The sequence below is a fragment of the Eumetopias jubatus genome, unplaced genomic scaffold (genome assembly GCF_037043125.1).
Source record: "Eumetopias jubatus isolate StellerSeaLion01/CBP00866 unplaced genomic scaffold, mEumJub1_p1.0 scaffold_3, whole genome shotgun sequence".
Lineage (NCBI taxonomy): Eukaryota > Metazoa > Chordata > Mammalia > Carnivora > Otariidae > Eumetopias > Eumetopias jubatus.
This window is the reverse complement of record NW_028274809.1, coordinates 182,882,440-182,902,896: the sequence shown is the minus strand read 5'-3', so window position 1 is coordinate 182,902,896 and position 20,457 is coordinate 182,882,440. Positions and strand designations below refer to the sequence as shown.

The following is a 20,457-nucleotide window of genomic DNA, read 5'->3' as shown; positions in this document are numbered from 1 at the left end:
TAATGGCAATGTAGTGAGGCCCATAGTAACTGTTAGACTTACATCATTTATCTGGCTAGATGTGCACAACTAAAATTTCTATTACTGCCTAATAGTGAAAATCTCAGATTTGTCACAAAGCCCAAGAGACTGGAATTTCATTTAGGTCAACCAAGAAAGTGTTACACGAACAAAAATCAGTAAAATCTGATAAAACAGTATACACCATTTTAAAATACCATTAGTAAACAGATTTCTGTTTATAGACTCTCCTTAATGATGCAATGAAGACGTTTTTACAATATTTATTAAGATAACAAATTTATAAATTGAAAGACTCAGAGGCACATAGTTTAAAAGGCCAATACCATGGGAATAATGAAGTCAACACAGAAAAGAAGATATGAACAGTTACAACCAATACAAGATTTTTTTAAAAGCCACACCCCCCCAAAAAACACATCATATGAATCATCCTTCAAAATTACCATGATAAAAAGTTATTTCCTTCAAAGAAAAATAATTCTTTCCACCTACCGAGCCTAGAAAATCCTATTTACAATGAACTGTCCTGCATTTCATCAGTACTGTTTCATATGGCCTCCTCTATTCTGCCATTAAAAGTATTGAAAATTTTATAGCTATTGTATTTACAAATGCACATAATATTTAAATTTGCTCTTCATTGAGAACAACTGAATATATACTTAATCAAATCACGATACAAATGTTTTAGTGTTGAAAACACATTTTGTGGAGACAGGTGTACGGGAAGAGGTGTATTTAGAATTACGCTGTTTCTGAAGGATTACTAGGCCAATAAGTCTGATAAAACTCAAGGTAGTCACAAAAACAGGTCTTTGTTGATGAAGAATTTAATTTATTTCTGTTTTAACTGGACACACTGGCTTCTTCAGTCAACCTTCACCACACTGTATATTTTGGTAACAAACCAAAAGCATGCAAAGAAGCCAATTGTTCCTATAAAAGAAAAAACAAAAATAAACACTTTCCAGAGGAAATTTCATAATTTACCAAAAACACAGGCTTAAAATGATTGGTTCCTTTAAAAAAAAGCCACAAAACTATAAACTTACTTACCAGGAATATACCATAGATCCATAAGCTTTTTTGAAAAATATACAACTACCTCAAACCAAATTTTTTACAGAAATAGGACTTTTTATACTTTAAGATTACTTAAGCTTTCCATAATACATTCTTTTCCTTATTACATGCAAGAAACCTGAAATTAGAAGATGAATAGGATACCAATTTTCCTTTCCTATTTAAGAATGTTTTATCACAAAATGGAAAACTGCTATTAAAATTAATTCAAGGTATGATATGAATAGCTTAAACAGAATATCAAATTCATAAAAAAATCAAATGGGGATATTTTCTAAGTATAGTTATTGGGAATTATCAGTTTCCAAAGAACTACAATAAAACTAAACTCAGAAAGTTTTTCACAAAGTATTAAAAGTGATAAATTAGGAAAATAACAAAGATGCACCCCCACTGAATATGAGAGGTGGTGTGCTGTCCAAGGACAGAGCAGCTCTGTCAAGACTGTGTGTATTATCCTCGGACTAGTCAGTGGAAATCTCCAAGCCCATTTCTGATTAAAACAGAGATAATTTGGGGGCGCCTAGGTGGCTCAGTTAAGCATCTGTCTTTGGCTCAGGTCATGATCTCAGGGTCCTGGGATCCAGCCCCGCATCGGGCTCCCTGCTCAGCGGGGAGCCTGCTTCTCCCTCTCCCTCTGTCCCTCCCCCTGCTTGTGCTCTCTCTCAAATAAATAAAATCTTTAAAATAAAATAAAATAAAATAAAATAGGGGCGCCTAGGTGACTCAGTTGGTTAAGCAGCTGCCTTCGGCTCAGGTCATGGTCCCAGGGTCCTGGGATCGAGCCCCGCATCGGGCTCCCTGCTCGGCGGGGAGCCTGCTTCTCCCTCTCCTCCCGGCTTGTGCTCTCTCCCGCTATCTCTGTCACTATCTGTCTCTCTCTCAAATAAATAAAATCTTTTAAAAAAATGAATAAAATATAATAAAACAGATAATTTTATCTGCCCTATATAGAGTAAATGAGATGATTCATGAAAAAAGATATGCTTTGGTTTTCAAGCACCTTCATCAGTCTAGATTCCAAAAAATCTGAATCCTAGACAAGTGACAAAAATGATGATCAGTTAAGTAAATGTCTAATGGCCACATGGCTGGCTGGTAAGCAGGATCAGAATGCAAATTCACTTTTTCTGACTTCAAGTATAGTGCTATTTTAAACCTTACCATGCTTAGATTTACTAAACATAAATTCAGAGACTCTGTTTTGCAAAAGAATATTTACTAAATTGTGAACTGTTTACCATATTTTTAAAAACTGGAATTTTTCCAGAATTACCCCGAGAATGTAAGTCTAAGTGCTGAAGAACACAGAGGGGATATACATATCCTCGTGTAAGCTTTATATTTAAAGTTCCAATGTTTTCACCATTATTTTAAATATAATACAAAGAAAAAGTTTTAAAGGAGATTTTCTAAGTCAAGAGACTATGGGCTGTTATTATGGGATGTTATCATACATGCCCCTAAAATGTGCCAGTCACTGTGTGTGTTTTAGAGGACATAAAAATACACCTTTTGGATATTCAAAAGTAAGGTTTGTGAAGAGGCTGGGGCTATTTTAGAAAAGTAATGGTGAAAACATAAATGTATTTAAACAACCTTATGCTTAGCAAGAACTTCAAGATAATAAGATATTTTAAGACGAGAAAATACATTTATCACCACATTTGGCAACCCTAGGTTTCGTTCTTAACAAAATACTTTTAGTATTTTATTTCATTCTTAATATGGGGTAAATATAATGTACATAATGAAAGTGGCATCTTTCCTTATGTAACAGAAGCACTGTTTCGTTTTGTAAAGCAGACTGACTTCAATAACATGGTGGAGTACTGAAGTAAATACGGATACCTTCCACTTTAGAAACACGCCAGATACTCAAAGGGCTCACCACTCCCCTCTAGAGAATCTTTCCCATAAAGTAAAATACACCACAAGTTATTGGTTAAACTGGTTGATTAATTTGAGGTGGATCCCAAATTTGGATTATGAAGTTTTACTCCGAATAAATAAAATATAACACTAAAAATCAAGAACAATAAAGTTTTAGGTGATGGTTAAACTATCATTCTATCACATGCCTGGAAAAAACAAGAGACATTCACTAAGATCACTACTTTTTGTGCATAGGCAAGGAATAAATTATTCTATATATGCACTTATGGACACACAGATACAGATGCACCAAAAAAGAGTAATTCCTTGTTTCATAGGCTACCTCTGTTTTACAGACTACTAATTAAGATTTATGGCTGTGGACCTATTTTATCCAACACGTGGTGCCAAGATAACCGCGCCCCCCACCCCCATACACCTATCCCACTCTGTCTGACCAATGACCTGGAATATAGAATCAGAGTAAGAGCCTGAAGTTCATTCTACGCTGATATAGCAGCAGGGAATTTCAAACCCTACCTAATACTCTCAAATGTTAACAGATGACTAAAAAATAGAACAGTTCTAATTTATTTTTAATTCACTTTTCCTTTTCAGATCCTATACTTCCTCACAGAGCATGAAACACAATCTAAGATAAAATTTTAGATGCCCTTTTTTTGTGAAAAAGAAAGGTCCACAATTTTCTTTTTTTTTAGTCTGGTTATTCTATAAATGTTTACCAAGCAACTACTCTAAGGGCTCTAAGATGCAGAAAACTTTTATCTAGTGAAGAGATAAGACACACATATGTAACAAATACCAATACAATTTCCCACCTAGGTACCTGGATTTTAAAGTGGAGATATAAACTTAAAACTTCTGGAATAAGGAGTGTTCTATGAGTGTGTTTTCTTGATGACATTTTTCTCAAGCTCATCTTGACTTCACCCCGTCAATTTCTACTTATCCCTAAAATGAGGTAGCTAAAGCTTTTTACCCTACCTCTGAAATGAGCTTGAGAAAGACTGTACCATTAAGAGGTTACCAGGGGAAAACTTTGGCAGGTGTGGGTCCAGGTACCCCTGGGCTGGTAGCACAACAATGGAGCCTGTCTAGCCTTCTTCCTTTAGGTTCAGTCCCCTCACTTTTGGTTTACTGACATCCACCTCACAGCGCAGCAGACCAAACAATCTTAGCTGCAAGGAGGGCTAAATACAGGAGTGCTGAGTAGTAGAAACCTTCATGGATTTTATAAAAGGAAAATATTTATAAATAATTTGCCTTTTGCCTATAAACTTATTAACTAAAACCAATCATTTTAATTCTTACCTGTAAAAAGAAAGAAGATCAAAACCATTATCATGGTATAGCCAAAGTACAGAATTGTACTTGCTGTTCCTGTGATCTGCAGTTTTGAAAAGAAGTAGTGTATTGCATATATTAAGAAATAAACTGCAGTAAAGCCACTGGTAAGGAATGAACGCCACTGCCAATGATAATCCTAGGTATACAAGAAGAAAAGAACAAGAATTACTTTCCAGTTAACAGAGAGCGTGTAGCTGAACAGAGTTACAAAGCAAACACAGCTAAGTGAAATAGCCCCCAAACCTAATTACTGTTATCATTCCCAGTCTCTTTCCCCTACTGAACTTTGCCCATTTCCCTCCTCACCAAAGATGCTAAGAACCATCCCCTATTTTGGGGGGAGCTACTTAAAGACTGGCTAAAAACGTGTCGGAAAAATTTTTTTTTTTTTAAGATTTTATTTACTTATTTGACAGAGAGAGAGAAAGCACGTGAGCACAAGCAGGGGGAGCGGCAGGCAGAGGGAGAGGGAGAAGCAGGCTCCCCGCCAAGCAGGGAGCCCAACGCACGGCTCGATCCCAGGGCCCTGGGATCATGACTGGAGCTGAAGGCAGAGGCTTAACTGACTGAGCCACCCAGGCGCCCCTGAAAAATCTTAAATGGTTTATGTACTTTAAAATGTACTCTTCCCAAAGAAAAGCAATGTACAAGAGCTTACTTACATAGTTCAAAATTAATATTACTTATCTTATAGTCTGGTCAACTCTATTATTAGGAAGACAATTATCCTATCAAGGCCTGGTTGAGTCTATTTTCAGTTACTACTAACAAAATTTAAACAAGGTCGATTTATTTTAAAACAGCTCTGCTTACTTTTACATAAAGTAGCTTATAGCTTAGCAGGAGATCTTAAAAAAAAAATACTTCACTCTTTCCTACCTCTTGGAATATGTGAAAAATAAATATACTTAAAAAGCATACCAGCACAAATGAGAAAATCTTAGGGAATCCACACACAGAAACTACTATAGCAAATGAATTCAGCAAGTTGCAGGGTACAAGACTGAAATGAAAATCAGCTATGTTTTTATATACTAACAAGGAACAATCTGAAAAGGAAATTTAAAAAATAATTCTATTTACAACAGCATCCAAAAAAATAGAATACCTAAGAACAAATTCAACCAAGGACGCGAAAGACTTACATATTGAAAACTACAAAACATCGGTAAAAAAAAATTGAAGTCGACTGAAATAAATGGAAAGACTTCCCATGTTCATGGCCTGGAGGACTTAATACTGTTAAGACAGCAATACTCTCCTAAAAATCTCACAGATTCAGTGCATTTCCTATCAGAATTTAACAACCTTTTTTTGTAAGAAAGGAAAAGCTGACCCCAAATTCATATGAAATTTCAAAGGGTCCTGAGTAGCCAAAATAATCTTCACAAAAGAACAAAATTGGAGGGCCTACCCTTCCCAATTCCAGAATTTACTACAAAGCTATGGTAATCAAAACAGTGTGGTACTGTTTTGGCATAAGGCATAAGGACAGCATATACAGCACTGGAATAGAATTGATTGAGAATCCAGATATAAATCCATACATCTATGGCCAATGCATTTTCCACAAGGTTACAAGACCATTCAATGAAGAAAGAATAGTCTCTTTAACAAATGGTACTGGAAAAACTAAATATCCAACATGCAAAGGAATGAGGTGGATTCCTAATTACCATAACCAAAAATTAACTCAAAATGAATCAATGACCCAAATATATAAGCTAAACACTCAGAAAAAAATACAGAGGTAAATTTTCATTGCCTTGGACTTAGCAATGAATTCTTGGATATGGCAACCAAAAAAAATAGATAAATCAGACTTTATCAAAATAAAAACTTTTGCATAAAGGCCATTATCAAGTAAAAAATACAACCTACAATATAAAAATATTTGCAAATATATTCTCTAATATATCTGATAAAGGTCTCGTATTCAGTATTCGGAAAATATACAGGACTCTTACAACTCAACAAAAAGATAAACTACCCAGTTCATAAATGGGCAAAAGATCTGAACAGACATTTCTCCAAACAAGATACACAGATGGTCAACAAGCACAAAAAAAGATGCTCAACATCATTAGTCACTGGGAAATGAAAATCAAAACCACAATATGTAGATACCACTTCACACCTACTAGGATGGCTAGAGTTAAAAAAAAAAAAAAAAAAAAAGGAAAACAGCAAGTGTAGGAAAGGATGTGGAGAATTAGAACCCTTGTGCATTGCTGGTAGGAATACATAATGTATAGCCACTGTGAAAAACAGTTTAGTGGTGGGCGCCTGGGTGGCTCAGTTGGTTAAGTGACTGCCTTCGGCTCAGGTCATGATCCTGGAGTCCCGGGACCGAGTCCCACATTGGGCTCCCTGCTCAGCAGGGAGTCTGCTTCTCCCTCTGACCCTCTTCCCTCTCATGCTCTCTCCCTCTCATTCTCTCTCTCTCAAATAAATAAATAAAATCTTAAAAAAAAAAAAAAAGTTTAGTGGTTCTGCAAAAAGTTAAAAGAATTATCATATGACTCAGCGATTCCACTCCTATGTATATACCCAAAAGAACTGAAAACTGGTACTCAAACAAGTATTTGTACATGAATGCTCATAGCACCACTATTCTCAATAGCCAAAAGGTAGAAACAAACCTAATTTCCATCAACAGATGAATGGATAAAGAAATTGGGATATATCTGTACAACAGAATATTATTCAGCTATAAAAAGGAACAAAGTACTGAATCTTGAAAACATTCTGCTAAAGTAAAAGAAGCCAGACACAAAAGGCCACATATCGTAGGATTCCAGTTTTATGAAATGTCCAGAATAGGTAAATCTGTAGACAGAAAGCAGACTGGTGATTGCCACAGGGTCTTGTAGGGAGAGGAGAATGGGAAGTAAGTGCTTAATAGGTATGAGATTTTATTTAAGGGTGATGAAAATATTTCAGAACTAGAAAGAGGTAGTAATTACACAACACTGTAAATGAATGTAGTAAGTGCCCTGAACTGTTCACTTTGAAATGGTTAATTTTAAGTTATGTGAATTTAACCTTAATTTGAAAAAAAAAAGCACCTCAAGTTTAATAGTTAGACTTAACCTCCTGTATAGAAAATAACTATAAAAGAATGATTTAATACAACCTAGACCTCTAAAAATTAATTCTACATAAGAATGCCATCATTTTGCCATGAATATAATTCATTATAATGTAATTGCTGAAATGTTTCAATGTATTTTTCCACTTGAAAATGTTTACTAAATTTTCAGTCTAGAAATATCTGTATTTCATAAAGAATGTTAATTTTTAATTTAGACATTTAAAAACTCAAAAATGAAAATTCAGCATAATGTGCTATTCTCAGAAAATTAACATTTATAAATTTAAGCTCTAAATAAATATAAATATACTGAACTGAGATACTATCTTAATCCATTTCTAAAGAGGGCTACATTTGATTTAGGAATACAGGTCAATTTCTATCTTAATAAACACATATTTACAGAAATTATTTCAATTAATAGTATTCAAAGTTGCTTTATGCCAAAATTATAAACACTTTCTACAAATTAAGTGAACACTGCTAATACGTACCTCTGCACATAGGTGGAAATAGCAAAGAAGTATAGTTGCTTCTGAACATGTAATCACCAAAATGATAAACACCAGAAATAAGAAGCCAAACATGTAATACATCTGGTGTGACCTATAACAAATACGTCAAGATTAAACTATAAACATTTTCTCTTTGACACTATAAATGACACAATCTTTTCACAGTCCCTGAACTGGGAAGTGTTTGCTTTTTGTCCCAATTAATCAAAGACAACAAACGCTCACAGGTGTAGACAGCGATGGAGTAGGGGTGGGACAGGGAGAGGAAAGGATACGGCAGTGTCATTGGATTCTGCCTTCTCACTCAAGTAGAACCTGAAACTCTTATTCAAATATGCTTAGTCTAATTGTCTACCGGTGAGTCAGATAAATTCAATAAAAAATTAATGGACAGGCAGAGCCAAAGTAAAAAAGGGTTCCTTTTGGTACATATTGTTTCTTATTGAGACAGAAACAGATGAATTGTGAAAATGCTCTAACAATCGGGAAGGAAAGATACGTTCTAATTGCTAAAAAGTTCAAATTCAGTTCTGACTTTATGCTACTGCAAACCTTGGTACCTGCTGTAACATGTCAATGTGATCAAATAATGATGCCATACTGCAGTGTATACACCCTAATAATAGACTGTCTCAAAATTAGCACTATGAGTTTCTCCATGCAAATAAGAAATCAGAGAATGAAGGAATCCTGGGATTAGTAAGAACTCTGAAGGTCACCACCCTTCTCCCAGCGCTTGCTCGAATCCCCTTTATACACGGGCTCAGAGTATCCTCTCTCTGAAGCAGTAGGGATCACTTACTGAAGAACACAGGTTTGGAGAGACAGGTTAATTTCCTGTTACACAGTAGCTGTGTGCTACAAATCAAGGACTGAACATCCAAGGCTTCACACCTCTGTCTCTCTAAAACGGGGGTAATACACACCTCATAGAGGTCTGGGAATTAAGAGAATTAATAAGCACTCAATTAATAATAGCTGTTACCACTATTATTCCTTTCCTCACATGGAAAAGATAAAATAACCTTTTGGCTCTTAAGATTTTTGATTACTAGAGAACAGTTTACCTTTATAAGATACAAAGAGTCATCAAGAGAAACAAAAAGAGAAAGCTAATACTACATAATAAGGGTAAAGGGAATAAGACTTCACACTTAGCTTACCAGATACTATTCAGAATGAAGAAAAGCTGTATAAAGATGCAGCCAAAGGGTAAAATCCCTCCCATGATAATACCAGGCAATGGCTTTGTGTAGAAGGACTGCTCAGGAATCTGACGTGGAATCTGATTGGTTCGAACTGGGTGTTCAATGGCCTTCAGTAAAATAAAGAAAGCATTCATAATTATAATCTATTTTAAAAATTCTTTTCTATTATTAGACTATTTGCCTGCTTTTTCCTCAGCTTCCGTGCCGACACTATCGGTAATACAAGTCTACTTAAATCATCAAACCGAAATCTGTATTTAGAAGCAATGACCCAAACACTATGAGTACAATATTCAGTCTGTCTACTGGAGCAAGCCACCACTGTTTCCAGCAGCTATCCGCTAATGGCTTTAGATAAAGTAAGAAATACACAGAAGGAGATAACATCGTACTTAAAAATAATAGTTAAGACAAAAGAAAGGTTTTCCCTTTTAATTATATACTTGTAAGAAATCAGCTGGTTCTGAAATTACTGTCAATGTATTTTTATTTGGAGACGGGCAATGTCATCTTTTTAAAAATAGCTCAATTCTACTAAGACTTAAGAACACAAAGGCAAAAATGAATGGCTATATGAAGCTTTATGATCATAAGCTATTGATAATGTCTTCCCTTTTATTAACACATGACATGGTAGTATAAAAATAAGTGAAACCTAAAGTACCTAAAACATAGCTGAGGGGAAAAACGGGTACATATGTAGAAATTCATTTTCTTGCAAAAACTGCAAAAACATATTTCTACAGTTTCTGTGATAATACATCAAAAACTTAAAACCTGGTATTCTCATTGAGATGATACTTCTGTGGACTAAATTATTTTACAGATATACATATATATGTGTACAGGTAGAGAACCATCATGTCCTTCTTCAGTGTCTGTATTTTTAATAGGCGTATTTTCAGAATTTCAAGTACTTACTTATCTATGTAATCAAAAAAATTTTAGGGGCACCTGGGTGGCTCAGTCATTAAGCGTCTGCCTTCAGCTCAGGTCACGATCCCAGGGTCCTGGGATCGAGCCCCACATCAGGCTCCTTGCTCTGCAGGGAGCCCGCTTCTCCGTCTCCTCCCCGCTTGTGCGCTCTCACCATCTCTCCTTCTCTCTCTCTCAAATAAATAAATAAAATCTTAAAAAAGATATATATCCTTTTTTTAAAGACACCTTTCTATCTTGTAAGGTAGCATATGCTAATTTCCTTAGCTGAAATTTATTTGAATAAACACCCATAAACTTACATTCTTCTTAAAACCGAAGTATGCACCAATAAATGTTAGAGGCACAGAGATGCAGAACCAAAGAGCCAATATGGCAACCAACGTTCCAAAAGGAATAGCTGCTGAAGATCCTTCTCCCCAGAGAATCAGATTCATTATGAAGAAGTCAGCAAATACAATCCTGAAAGACACAACAGGCTTTTGGGTAAAACTTGAGTCAGAAGCAAATGATAGAGTACCAATCATATGTAATTAATATTATAATTTCTGTGTTATGTATAAAGAAAATGAAATTGCTGAGTAATGGGGTACATGGATTTAAAACTTCACTAGAAACTGCCAAATTGCTTTCCAGATTTTTCTGCCTGACTTAAACTCCCACCAGCAGTTTATGAAAGTTACCTCTTTACATATTTCATCATGCTTCGGATTGTCAAGTTTGTTGTTTTAATCTGCATTTCCTGTTGACAACTGCCGCTGAGCATCTTGTGCTTGTTGGCTTTATAGGTATTATTTCTGTGACCTGCTGGTTACATCTACCACTCATTTTTCATTTCGGTTGTACATCTTTTCCAAATCATAGATGTGAGTTATTTATGTATTCCAGCTACTAATAATTCCTTGTTAAATATCTCGTTCTCCCAGTTTATAGCTTTCTGTGAACCCAAACAAGTGAACGTGTATACTAAATTTCCCTTCAGTCCTTCTTCAATGAGTACCTTTTTAAAAACATGGCTGTAATCATACTGTAATTGTTTCTACATTCCCCACACAGTTTTTAATGTGATCAGCCATTAATTTTTCCCTTTGTCCTTTGTGTATTTTAAGAAAAGAAAGTCTTTCCTAACCTGGGATCATTAGGATACTCTTCTATATTTTCTTCTTCTTCTTTTTCTCTATTTTCTTCTAATCGTGACGCCCGTTACATTTAGAGTGCACCTGGAACTGATTGTGTGTGTGACTGGTAAGAAGAGAGTCTCTCCTTTCATTTAGACAATTTCACCAGCATCACCTAACACTTCCTCTCCCTCTGGTCTGGGATGCCACATCTAGCACGCTTCCATGAGTATCTGGTCTCCTCCTAGGTTTTCTGTGCCAGCAGCCGTGGCACACTGCCCAACTCCTCGGACGCCTGGTACTCTCACATCAAGTAACACGGTGAGTTTGGGTCTTACACTAGCTGATTAGCTTTGTAAACTTGTCACCTTGGGTGGTGCGCGTTTTGACAAGTTATTTCAGATATTATGAAGGTTTTCTGTGGCTAATACTCCTGTGAATAGAGTCCTCTTCCCATACAACCACAACTACCACTAACACATTTCATTTGCTATCGGTAGTATTCAGGATCTTAGAATATTAGCGGATACCTAGCCATACTGCCAAACTCTTTTAATTCTCTGTTTTATAGTTGAAATTTGTTGATGTTCTCTGTATACAAATTATATCACAGAGATTTTTATTAATATAAGCAAGAATTTCTCCATTAAATTATTTTTAATATGGAAACGTTTAATAATATCAAATGCCATTTTGTTGTGTCTACTGTAATAATTATATGCAGGTGTTCACATAAATTACATGAATTAATTTCATGTCATTAAGTGGTACTTTTTTTATTAAAGATTTTATTTTTATTTATTTTTATTTTATTTATTTGGGGGGGAAGGAGGGAGGGAGAGGGAGAGCAGGAGCGGAAGGGGAGGGGCAGAGGGAGAAGCAGACTCCTGAGCAGGGAGGATACGGGACTCGATCCCAGGACCCTGAGATCATGACCTGAGCCAAAGGCAGACGCTTAACTGACCGAGCCACCCAGGCGCCCCATTAAATGGTACTTTTTTTCTTAGGTGAACACCAATTCTCCCTGCCCCCTTGGGTTCTTGGTGCACTCTTGTGCGCTTTTCTTCTTTCTCCCTCTCTCATTACCTTACCATCCTTCTGGTGAACACTTACTTCTAAGGGGGATGAAGAAGATAAACCAAAGAAGGGCTGATCAGAGATATAAAAGAACTGGCTTAGGATAATTTCTATAAAGCCAAAAAAGAAAGGCGTTTCAAGGAGAAAGTATCCCGATCTTAGATGATAATGTAGAGAGAGAGAGTGAAGACAGAGAAAATGATTTCTAGATTTAGAAATGGGCATATTGTTGGTAAGCTTTGAGAAAAGTTTTCACTAAAGTGATGGGGAAGACAGATGACGTGGATTTACACTGTAAATGTATGCTGAGAAAAAAGGAATGTAGAATGTTTTTTCAAGGCAGTTTGCTGGGAACGTAAAAGAAATAAGATAGAGGGAAAAATGCTTATGAGAAGAAGCGCTTTTTAGGATTTGGGAGGCCTAAGTATATTTGAAGGAAAGGAGATGAAACACATGAACAGAACGTAGAGAAAGGGAGAAAGAGAAGATGCCAGAGATTGGGAGGAATGTCTGAAAGGCAAGATTCTGAAGGAAATCACAGCTGACTTGTCCTGGGAAGAAGAGACACTTCTTTAGTTGACAAAGGATACAGTTTGAGAGAAGCATCTAAAAATCTGAATACAACACGAATGGCTGAGAAGCATGCCGTTCTTCCCTGGAGGTAATTATCTGAGAGAATCTTTATCCCAAACATGTATAAACAATGCAACTATTGTCACTCTTTCATTTCTGGCCTGCAAATGGAATTCCTGGTTTCTAAATTTAACCTTTGGCTTTCATTACTGCTGCTGATTACTCAGAGGCTTGTCCACTCGAAATTGGGAGTTGGGAAGAAAGTGGGTTCTATTTCTAGGACCAGATATCAATCAGATACTTGATATCAAAAGCTATCCTCCAAAGGGTCACAGTTATTTGTTTTTATGTGACTGTTGTTTTTTTTTTTAAACACTTGCTACATATTACTCTACTTAATGGAATGAACTCTAAATAAAGGGGTAACACTTTAAAATAATTTTTTACCTTTGAATTATAGTTGACATACAATGTTATATTAGTTTCAGGTGTGCAACAGTGATTTGACAATGCTTATCGGTTGCTCAGTGCTCACCAGGATAAACAAAGTCACCATCTGTTACCATTTAATGTTAGTACAATATTATCAACCATGTTCCTTATGCTGTACTTTTCACCTGTTGCTTATTTTACACCTGGACATTTGTACCTCTTAACCCTCATCTATTTTGCCCATCCCCCTCCCCTCCAGCAACCACCAATTTGTCCTCGGTGTTTATGAGTCTACTTCTGTTTTGTTCATTTATTTCTAGATTTCACATGTAAGTGAAATCTTATGGTATCTGTCTTTCTCTGTCTCACTTCCTTCACTTAGCATAATACCCTCTAGGTTTATCCATGTTGTCACAAATGGCGAGATCTCGTTCTTTTTTTTTTTTTATAGCTGAGTAATATTCCATTGCATGTGTATATATATTCACACACACATCTTCTTTACCCCATTCATCTATCCACGGACACTTAGGTGGCTTAAAAGCGGCAATACTTTTGATAGAAATCTAAAAATGTTCGCTTGCCTAAACTATGTTCAGGTGAAAACCCCTTCTTGTGATTAGGTCAAAAGCTTTCAATACGGGGCGCCTGGGTGGCTCAGTCGTTAAGCGTCTGCCTTCAGCTCAGGTCACGATCCCGGGGTCCTGGGATCGAGCCCCGCATTGGGCTCCCTGCTCAGCGGGAAGCCTGCTTCTCCCTCTCTCACTCCCCCTGCTTGTGTTCCCTCTCTCGCTATCTGTCTGTCAAATAAATAAAAATCTTTAAAGAAAAAAAAAAGCTTTCAATGCAGGCTTACACAACAACATGCCAGACCAACTTACATGGGCTAAGAAACAGACTTTTAAGAAAAGGAATTTAACAATTTCTCATGTGCAAAGATAGTTTTTCCAGGGACGCCTGGGTGGCTCAGCCGGTTAAGTGTCTGCCTTCAGCTCAGGGCATGATCCCAGGGTCCTGGGACTGAGTGCCGCATCAGGCTCCCTGCTCAGCGGGGAGCCTGCTTCTTCCTCTGCTTGCTGTCCCCCCTTCTTGTGCTCTCTCGCTCTCTGACAAATAAATAAAATCTTAAAAAAAAAAAAGAGAGAGATACTTTTTCCAGATATGGCATGTGGTAGTCACTGTGCAAATGTTTATTAAATATTCACTTTTTATCCCTTTTTTAAAAATTAAATTCATTTTCTAGGGTACATGGTTTAGAGACAGAGAAGATTCAAGACTTAAGAGAATGAACATTTGGGCACTAGATTTTATGACTATGTAAGAAAGTTACTACTGAAAAGTTACTATTACTTACCCAGGACAAAGAAATGATGTCAATAAAACGTTTGTTTTCCACTTCTCACCTCCAAAGGCTGTAGAAGAAAACAAAAGTGGGATAACACACAGACTTTTCTTCAAAGCAAACCAAATGGCCATATATGTCTAGCATTAAACAAATTTTCAGACAGCACTGGGTGCCCACTCCTAGAAAATCACACTAGCAAATAATGACAGTCCCCTCCACAAGTGATCCAGATCAGGGATGCACATCACAGCACTGCCCTGGATAAGCCCTGCTCTCAAGAGGTTTGCTGCAGCATAATTAATCTAGTATCAAAGGAAGGTCACCAAGACCACTTCTTTTCTAATTTTTTTTTTTTAATTTCAAAATAAAACAAACCCTTAAGCTCTAGGCCAGTTTGAATCCATGGGCCTGGGTAGAGAAAGGGCATACTGGGGATTCTCCTTTACCTTGTAGCCAGTTTCAGAATTTGTTATAAAACTAGGAACCCTCAAGCCTAAAGTGCAGCACATTTAAATTTCCACAGCAGGGCTAATCTTTAGGACTCCTCTGGCACTGCAGTTTCTGGTAGGGGGTGTCAGTGGGGGTGGGGAGGTCAGTGTGTCAGATCAGGTGGCTAAGAAGAGTGAAAGGCTTTTGGACACTTCACAGAATTTGCTTAGGAGCCTGTTAATCTCCTTTCACCCTAATTTCTTTTCCCCGCTTAAAAAAAATGTAAAAAGTATATAGAGTAAAAAATGAAAGTACTACCTGCTTCCAGTTTAAAAGTTGGAGATAAAACTGGCTGAGATGTGAGAACAGCTTTGATTTTTTAAAAAAGTTTTAATCATTTATAAGCAAGTTTAAGTACCACTTGCCCGACAACAAAATGACAAATTATATGTATATGATTTGAATTCACAGCATTACTGATAAAGAGACTATTGTGAATGTATTAATTCTGGGTTTAATACAATTCCAATCAAAAGTCAAATAATATGTATTGAAACATAAATATTCCATAAAATGAAGTATTTTGTGACTGGGGCCACATGACAGCACCTCTTGGAATGTTCTGCCTGATTCATGTGCAGCTGAGATCTGAAGGACGGAGAGGAGTTAAAGAGGGTCTGGGATGGGAGGGAGAATGAGCTGGAACTTTCTAGCACAGGGAAGAGCATGGGGTGAAGTCCTCAGGCAGACGTGAAGGTACACAGCCTGACAGAGGAACTGAAAGAAAGCTAGCAGAGCTGAGAAAGCTAGAGTGCTGCATGGGAGGCAGGGGTCCAATCGTATCTCATATGCATTAAAACACACGACACCAATCCTCTGTCCTTTAGTAGAGGATGAAAGGAAAGAAAGAAAGAAAGAAAAAAAACCCTGACAAAATCCACCAACAGTAAAACACAGACACACAGACAAATAGGACTTCATGTTTTCAGGAGCATTGTATATGGCAAAGTCTAATACTTCTATTTGGGGCGGGTCTAGCCAACCTCACTGTAAGGATGTGTTTGTACCCCGACTGTGTCCTACCTCAAACCTTATTCACATCAACCTTAGCTCTGTCTCATCTTCCGCCTTTTTTTTTTTTCTTTGGTGGGCACTTTTTCCCCCCCTAATTTATTACTGAAGTATAACTAACACAATGTGACATTAGTTTCAGGCGTACAACATACTGGTCCCACAATTCTATACATTACTCAATGTTCACCACACAACAGTATTATTGGCTACACTTCCTATGCGGTACTTTTCACCTCCATGACTTACTTAATAACTGCCAAGTCTGTACATCTTATTTCCCTTCATCTATTTCGCCCAAATCCCACCCACCTCCTCTCTAGCAATCACCAGTTTGTTCTCTGTATTTAAGAGTCTATTTTTTTGTTTTCTGTTTTTTAGATTCCACATATAAATGAAATCATAGAAAATATTTGTCTTTTACTGTGCAAAAGGACAATGATATTTATTTTGGTGTAGTTCCTATTGTTTACTTTTGCTTTTGTTTCCCTTGCCTGAGGAAACCTATCCACAGACGTGTCACTAAGGCTGATGTAAAAGATCACGTACCTGTTTGCTCTCTCCTAGGGGCTTATGGTTTCAGGTCTCACATTTAGGTCTTTAATCCATTTTACATTTGTATTTGTATATGGTTTAAGAAAGTGGTCCTGTTTTCCCAGCACCATTTTTTAAAGACACTGTCTTTTCCCCACTCTATCTTCTTGCCTCCTTTGTCACAGATTCATTGACCATGTAAGTGTGAGTTTATTTCTGGGCTTTTTATTCTGTTCCATTGATCTATGTGTCTATTTTTGTGACAGTATCACACTGTTTTAATCACTACAGTTTTGTAGTGTTATCTTGAAATCTTGGATTGTGATACCTCCAGTTTTGTTCTTTCTCCAGACTGCTTTGGCTACTCAGGGTCTTTTTTGATTCCATACAAATTTTAGGTTTATTTGTTCTAGTTCTGTGAAAAATACTATTAGTATTTTGATAAGGATTGCACTGAATCAGCAGATTGCTTTGGGTAGCATGGACATTTTAATGCTATTAATTCTTCTAATCCATGAGCATGGTATATCTTTCCATTTGTTTGTGTCTTCAATTTCTTTCATCAATGTCTTACAGTTTTCAGAGCATGAGTTTTTTACCTCCTCCCTGTCCCTGTCACTTTAAATTACAGATTACCTATGAGGTCATCTCAATAGACTTCAGAATTCCACAGCAACCCGGGCATTCACTGACCCTGGCAAAACTGCTTTCCAAGTCATCTAGTCATAGCCCATCCTTACCCTGGGGCCCGGACGCTGTTTTTCACTGAACTTTATTTTACTTTTAGAAAGCAAGAATACAAGAGATTGCAACTAATTAAATTATAAAAGCAAATTAAATTATATCAGGGCTCTTTAGCATGACCTCTTATTTAAGAAAAGGTATTACTATATATATTACTTATTTTAGTTAATAAATCAATGATACTCGTAATTATATTATCTTCCTTGATTAGTCTATACACATTTCTATGAATGTAGCAATCTAAGTTGTTCAGCCAAACCTCTTATGTCAAAACTTAAAAGAACAGAGGGAATGATGGATAAGCAGCACCTAAATTTGCTTACCTCACTGTACAAACCTTTTTTAACAAATAAAATCTAGGGAAGGTCATCCCCATCACAAGCTTCTTTTATATAAAGATATGTACCTATGATACATATTGGTTCGAGAAAAATCACCTACTGGCTCAGGTGCAGTGATGGAACAGATGAGATTCCCGACGTGACAGTCAGGGTGGCTCTTACTTACACTTATAAAATCTGGCAGCGACATAGCCTGCGGGTGTGCCCAGCAGCACCCACAGGACCACAGCACAAGTCATCAGTGCTCCTCTGTTGGCAGGTGACAAAAATCCCAGGCAAGCAAAAACTAAAAAATAAGTGATTTTAAGTTACAAATTTTATTACTGTTTCCTCTCTAAAGTGACAGAAGACAGCTTTCATTTTTTAAACAAGAAACCAAATACAATTTCATGAATATACTGTCTTACCATCCGGCCACACTAAATGTTAGTAATATTTTAAGGTACTATTATCAACAGGATAATAAAGCGAACTCTACTTTGAATATTTCTTGCCGGGGTCCGTAAGACCCCCACCTTTCCTATTATCAGGGAAGGCTGAATGGGTGCTCACGAGTGTTTTCAGCTCTTCTGATTCAAGTACAGCTTCTTCTTTTTTTTTTAAGATTTATTTTTTTGAGAGAGAGAGGAGGAGGGAGGGGGAGTGGGAGGGAGAGAGGGAGAGCATGAGTTGGGGGAGAGGCAGAAGGAGCCAGGGAAAAAGACGGGTGTGTGTGTGTGTGTGTCTCTCTCTCTCTCTCTCTCTCTCTCTCTCTGGGGGAGAGGCAGAAGGAGCCAGGGAAAGAGACGGGGGGTGTGTGTGTGTGTGTGTGTGTGTGTGTGTGTGTGTGTGTGTGTGTGTGTGTCAGAAGGAGCCAGGGAAAGAGACGGGTGTGTGTGTATGTGTGTGTGTCTCACTCTCTCTCTCTCTCTGGGGGAGAGGCAGAAGGAGCCAGGGAAAGAGACGGGGTGTGTGTGTATGTGTGTGTGTCTCTCTCTCTCTCTCTCTCTGGGGGAGAGGCAGAAGGAGCCAGGGAAAGAGACGGGGTGTGTGTGTGTGTGTGTGTGTGTGTGTGTGTGTGTGTGTGGCAGAAGGAGCCAGGGAAAGAGACGGGTGTGTGTGTATGTGTGTGTGTCTCTCTCTCTCTCTCTCTCTCTCTGGGGGAGAGGCAGAAGGAGCCAGGGAAAGAGACGGGGTGTGTGTGTGTGTGTGTGTGTGTGTGTGTGTGTGTGGCAGAAGGAGCCAGGGAAGGAGACGGGTGTGTGTGTATGTGTGTGTGTCTCTCTCTCTCTCTCTCTCTGGGGGAGAGGCAGAAGGAGCCAGGGAAAGAGACGGTGTGTGTGTGTGTGTGTGTGTGTGTGTGTGTGGCAGAAGGAGCCAGGGAAAGAGACAGGTGTGTGTGTGTGTGTGTGTGTGTGTGTGTGGCAGAAGGAGCCAGGGAAAGAGACGGGGTGTGTGTGTGTGTGTGTGTGTGTGTGTGTGTGGCAGAAGGAGCCAGGGAAAGAGACGGGTGTGTGTGTATGTGTGTGTGTCTCTCTCTCTCTCTCTCTCTCTGGGGGAGAGGCAGAAGGAGCCAGGGAAAGAGACGGGGTATGTGTGTGTGTGTGTGTGTGTGTGGCAGAAGGAGCCAGGGAAGGAGACGGGTGTGTGTGTATGTGTGTGTCTCTCTCTCTCTCTCTCTCTGGGGGAGAGGCAGAAGGAGCCAGGGAAAGAGACGGTGTGTGTGTGTGTGTGTGTGTGTGTGTGTGTGGCAGAAGGAGCCAGGGAAAGAGACAGGTGTGTGTGTGTGTGTGTGTGTGTGTGTGGCAGAAGGAGCCAGGGAAAGAGACGGGGTGTGTGTGTGTGTGTGGCAGAAGGAGCCAGGGAAAGAGACGGGGTGTCTGTGTGTCTCTCTCTCTCTCCCTCCCCGTGCTGAGCACAGAGCTGATGCAGGGCTCTATCCCATGACCCTGAGATCATGATCTGAGTTGAAACCAAGCACTGGATGCTTAACCCGACTGAGCTACCCAAGTGCTCTGTCAAGTACAGCTTTTTAAAATTAATATGAATAAAGATATTCCCACCAAGAAATAGTCCCACTTTTGTTCCCTTTTAAAATAATAATGGGGGGATGGGGGTGGTGCCTGGGTGGCTCAGTTGGTTAAGTGTCTGCCTCTGGCTCAGGTCATGATCCCAGAGTTCCAGGATCAAGCCCCGCATGGGGCTCCCTACTCAGCAGGGAGTCTGCTTCTCCCTCTCCCTCTGCTTGTGCTCGCTCGCTCTCTCTCAAATAAATAAAATCTAAAAATAATAATAATAATAATAATACTGGGTCCTCTGGGGTAAAAAATACCTTACAACATTCAAACACAAAAGATAAGACAGAATCTAATCAATGAATAAAACAAGAGAATAAAGATTTCATAGTACCATTAGCTTTCTGAAGTTACTGAAGTACTTGGTCAGTAACTTGGGGAAATTCTGGCTTCTACCTTTATTTATTTGGTTGGTTTTATTTGTTCTTCCTTATATAACCCACCTGACTAATAAGAAAAATGCTATCTTATATTTGTAGAGATTCCTGGCTTTAAGCTGGGATTCAGAAGTTATGAATTTGCTCAGTAAGAAATCCAAGTGGCTAATCCCAGGAACAAGAAAGTTCCCAGCATTTCTGTGGCGTACAAAATCAAGCACATGCTCACCCAGACCTGATCAGCACCGACTAAGGGGCA

At 38.1% G+C, this 20,457-nt stretch overlaps 1 protein-coding gene across 1 annotated transcript in view; it reads right to left on the bottom strand.

Moving 5' to 3' along the window:
• Positions 1-268: 268 nt before the first annotated feature.
• The window catches only part of TM9SF2 (transmembrane 9 superfamily member 2), a 59,655-nt gene continuing 39,466 nt past the window's right edge, over positions 269-20,457 (bottom strand). The window contains exons 11-17 of the mRNA XM_028112029.2: positions 17,934-18,053; positions 14,658-14,715; positions 10,406-10,565; positions 9,123-9,274; positions 7,939-8,050; positions 4,315-4,486; positions 269-960 (exon numbers count right to left, since the gene is read on the bottom strand). Of these exons, the coding sequence (XP_027967830.1) occupies positions 893-960; positions 4,315-4,486; positions 7,939-8,050; positions 9,123-9,274; positions 10,406-10,565; positions 14,658-14,715; positions 17,934-18,053 (842 nt within the window). The 3' untranslated portion in view covers positions 269-892. The remainder of the gene's footprint in view (positions 961-4,314; positions 4,487-7,938; positions 8,051-9,122; positions 9,275-10,405; positions 10,566-14,657; positions 14,716-17,933; positions 18,054-20,457) is intronic.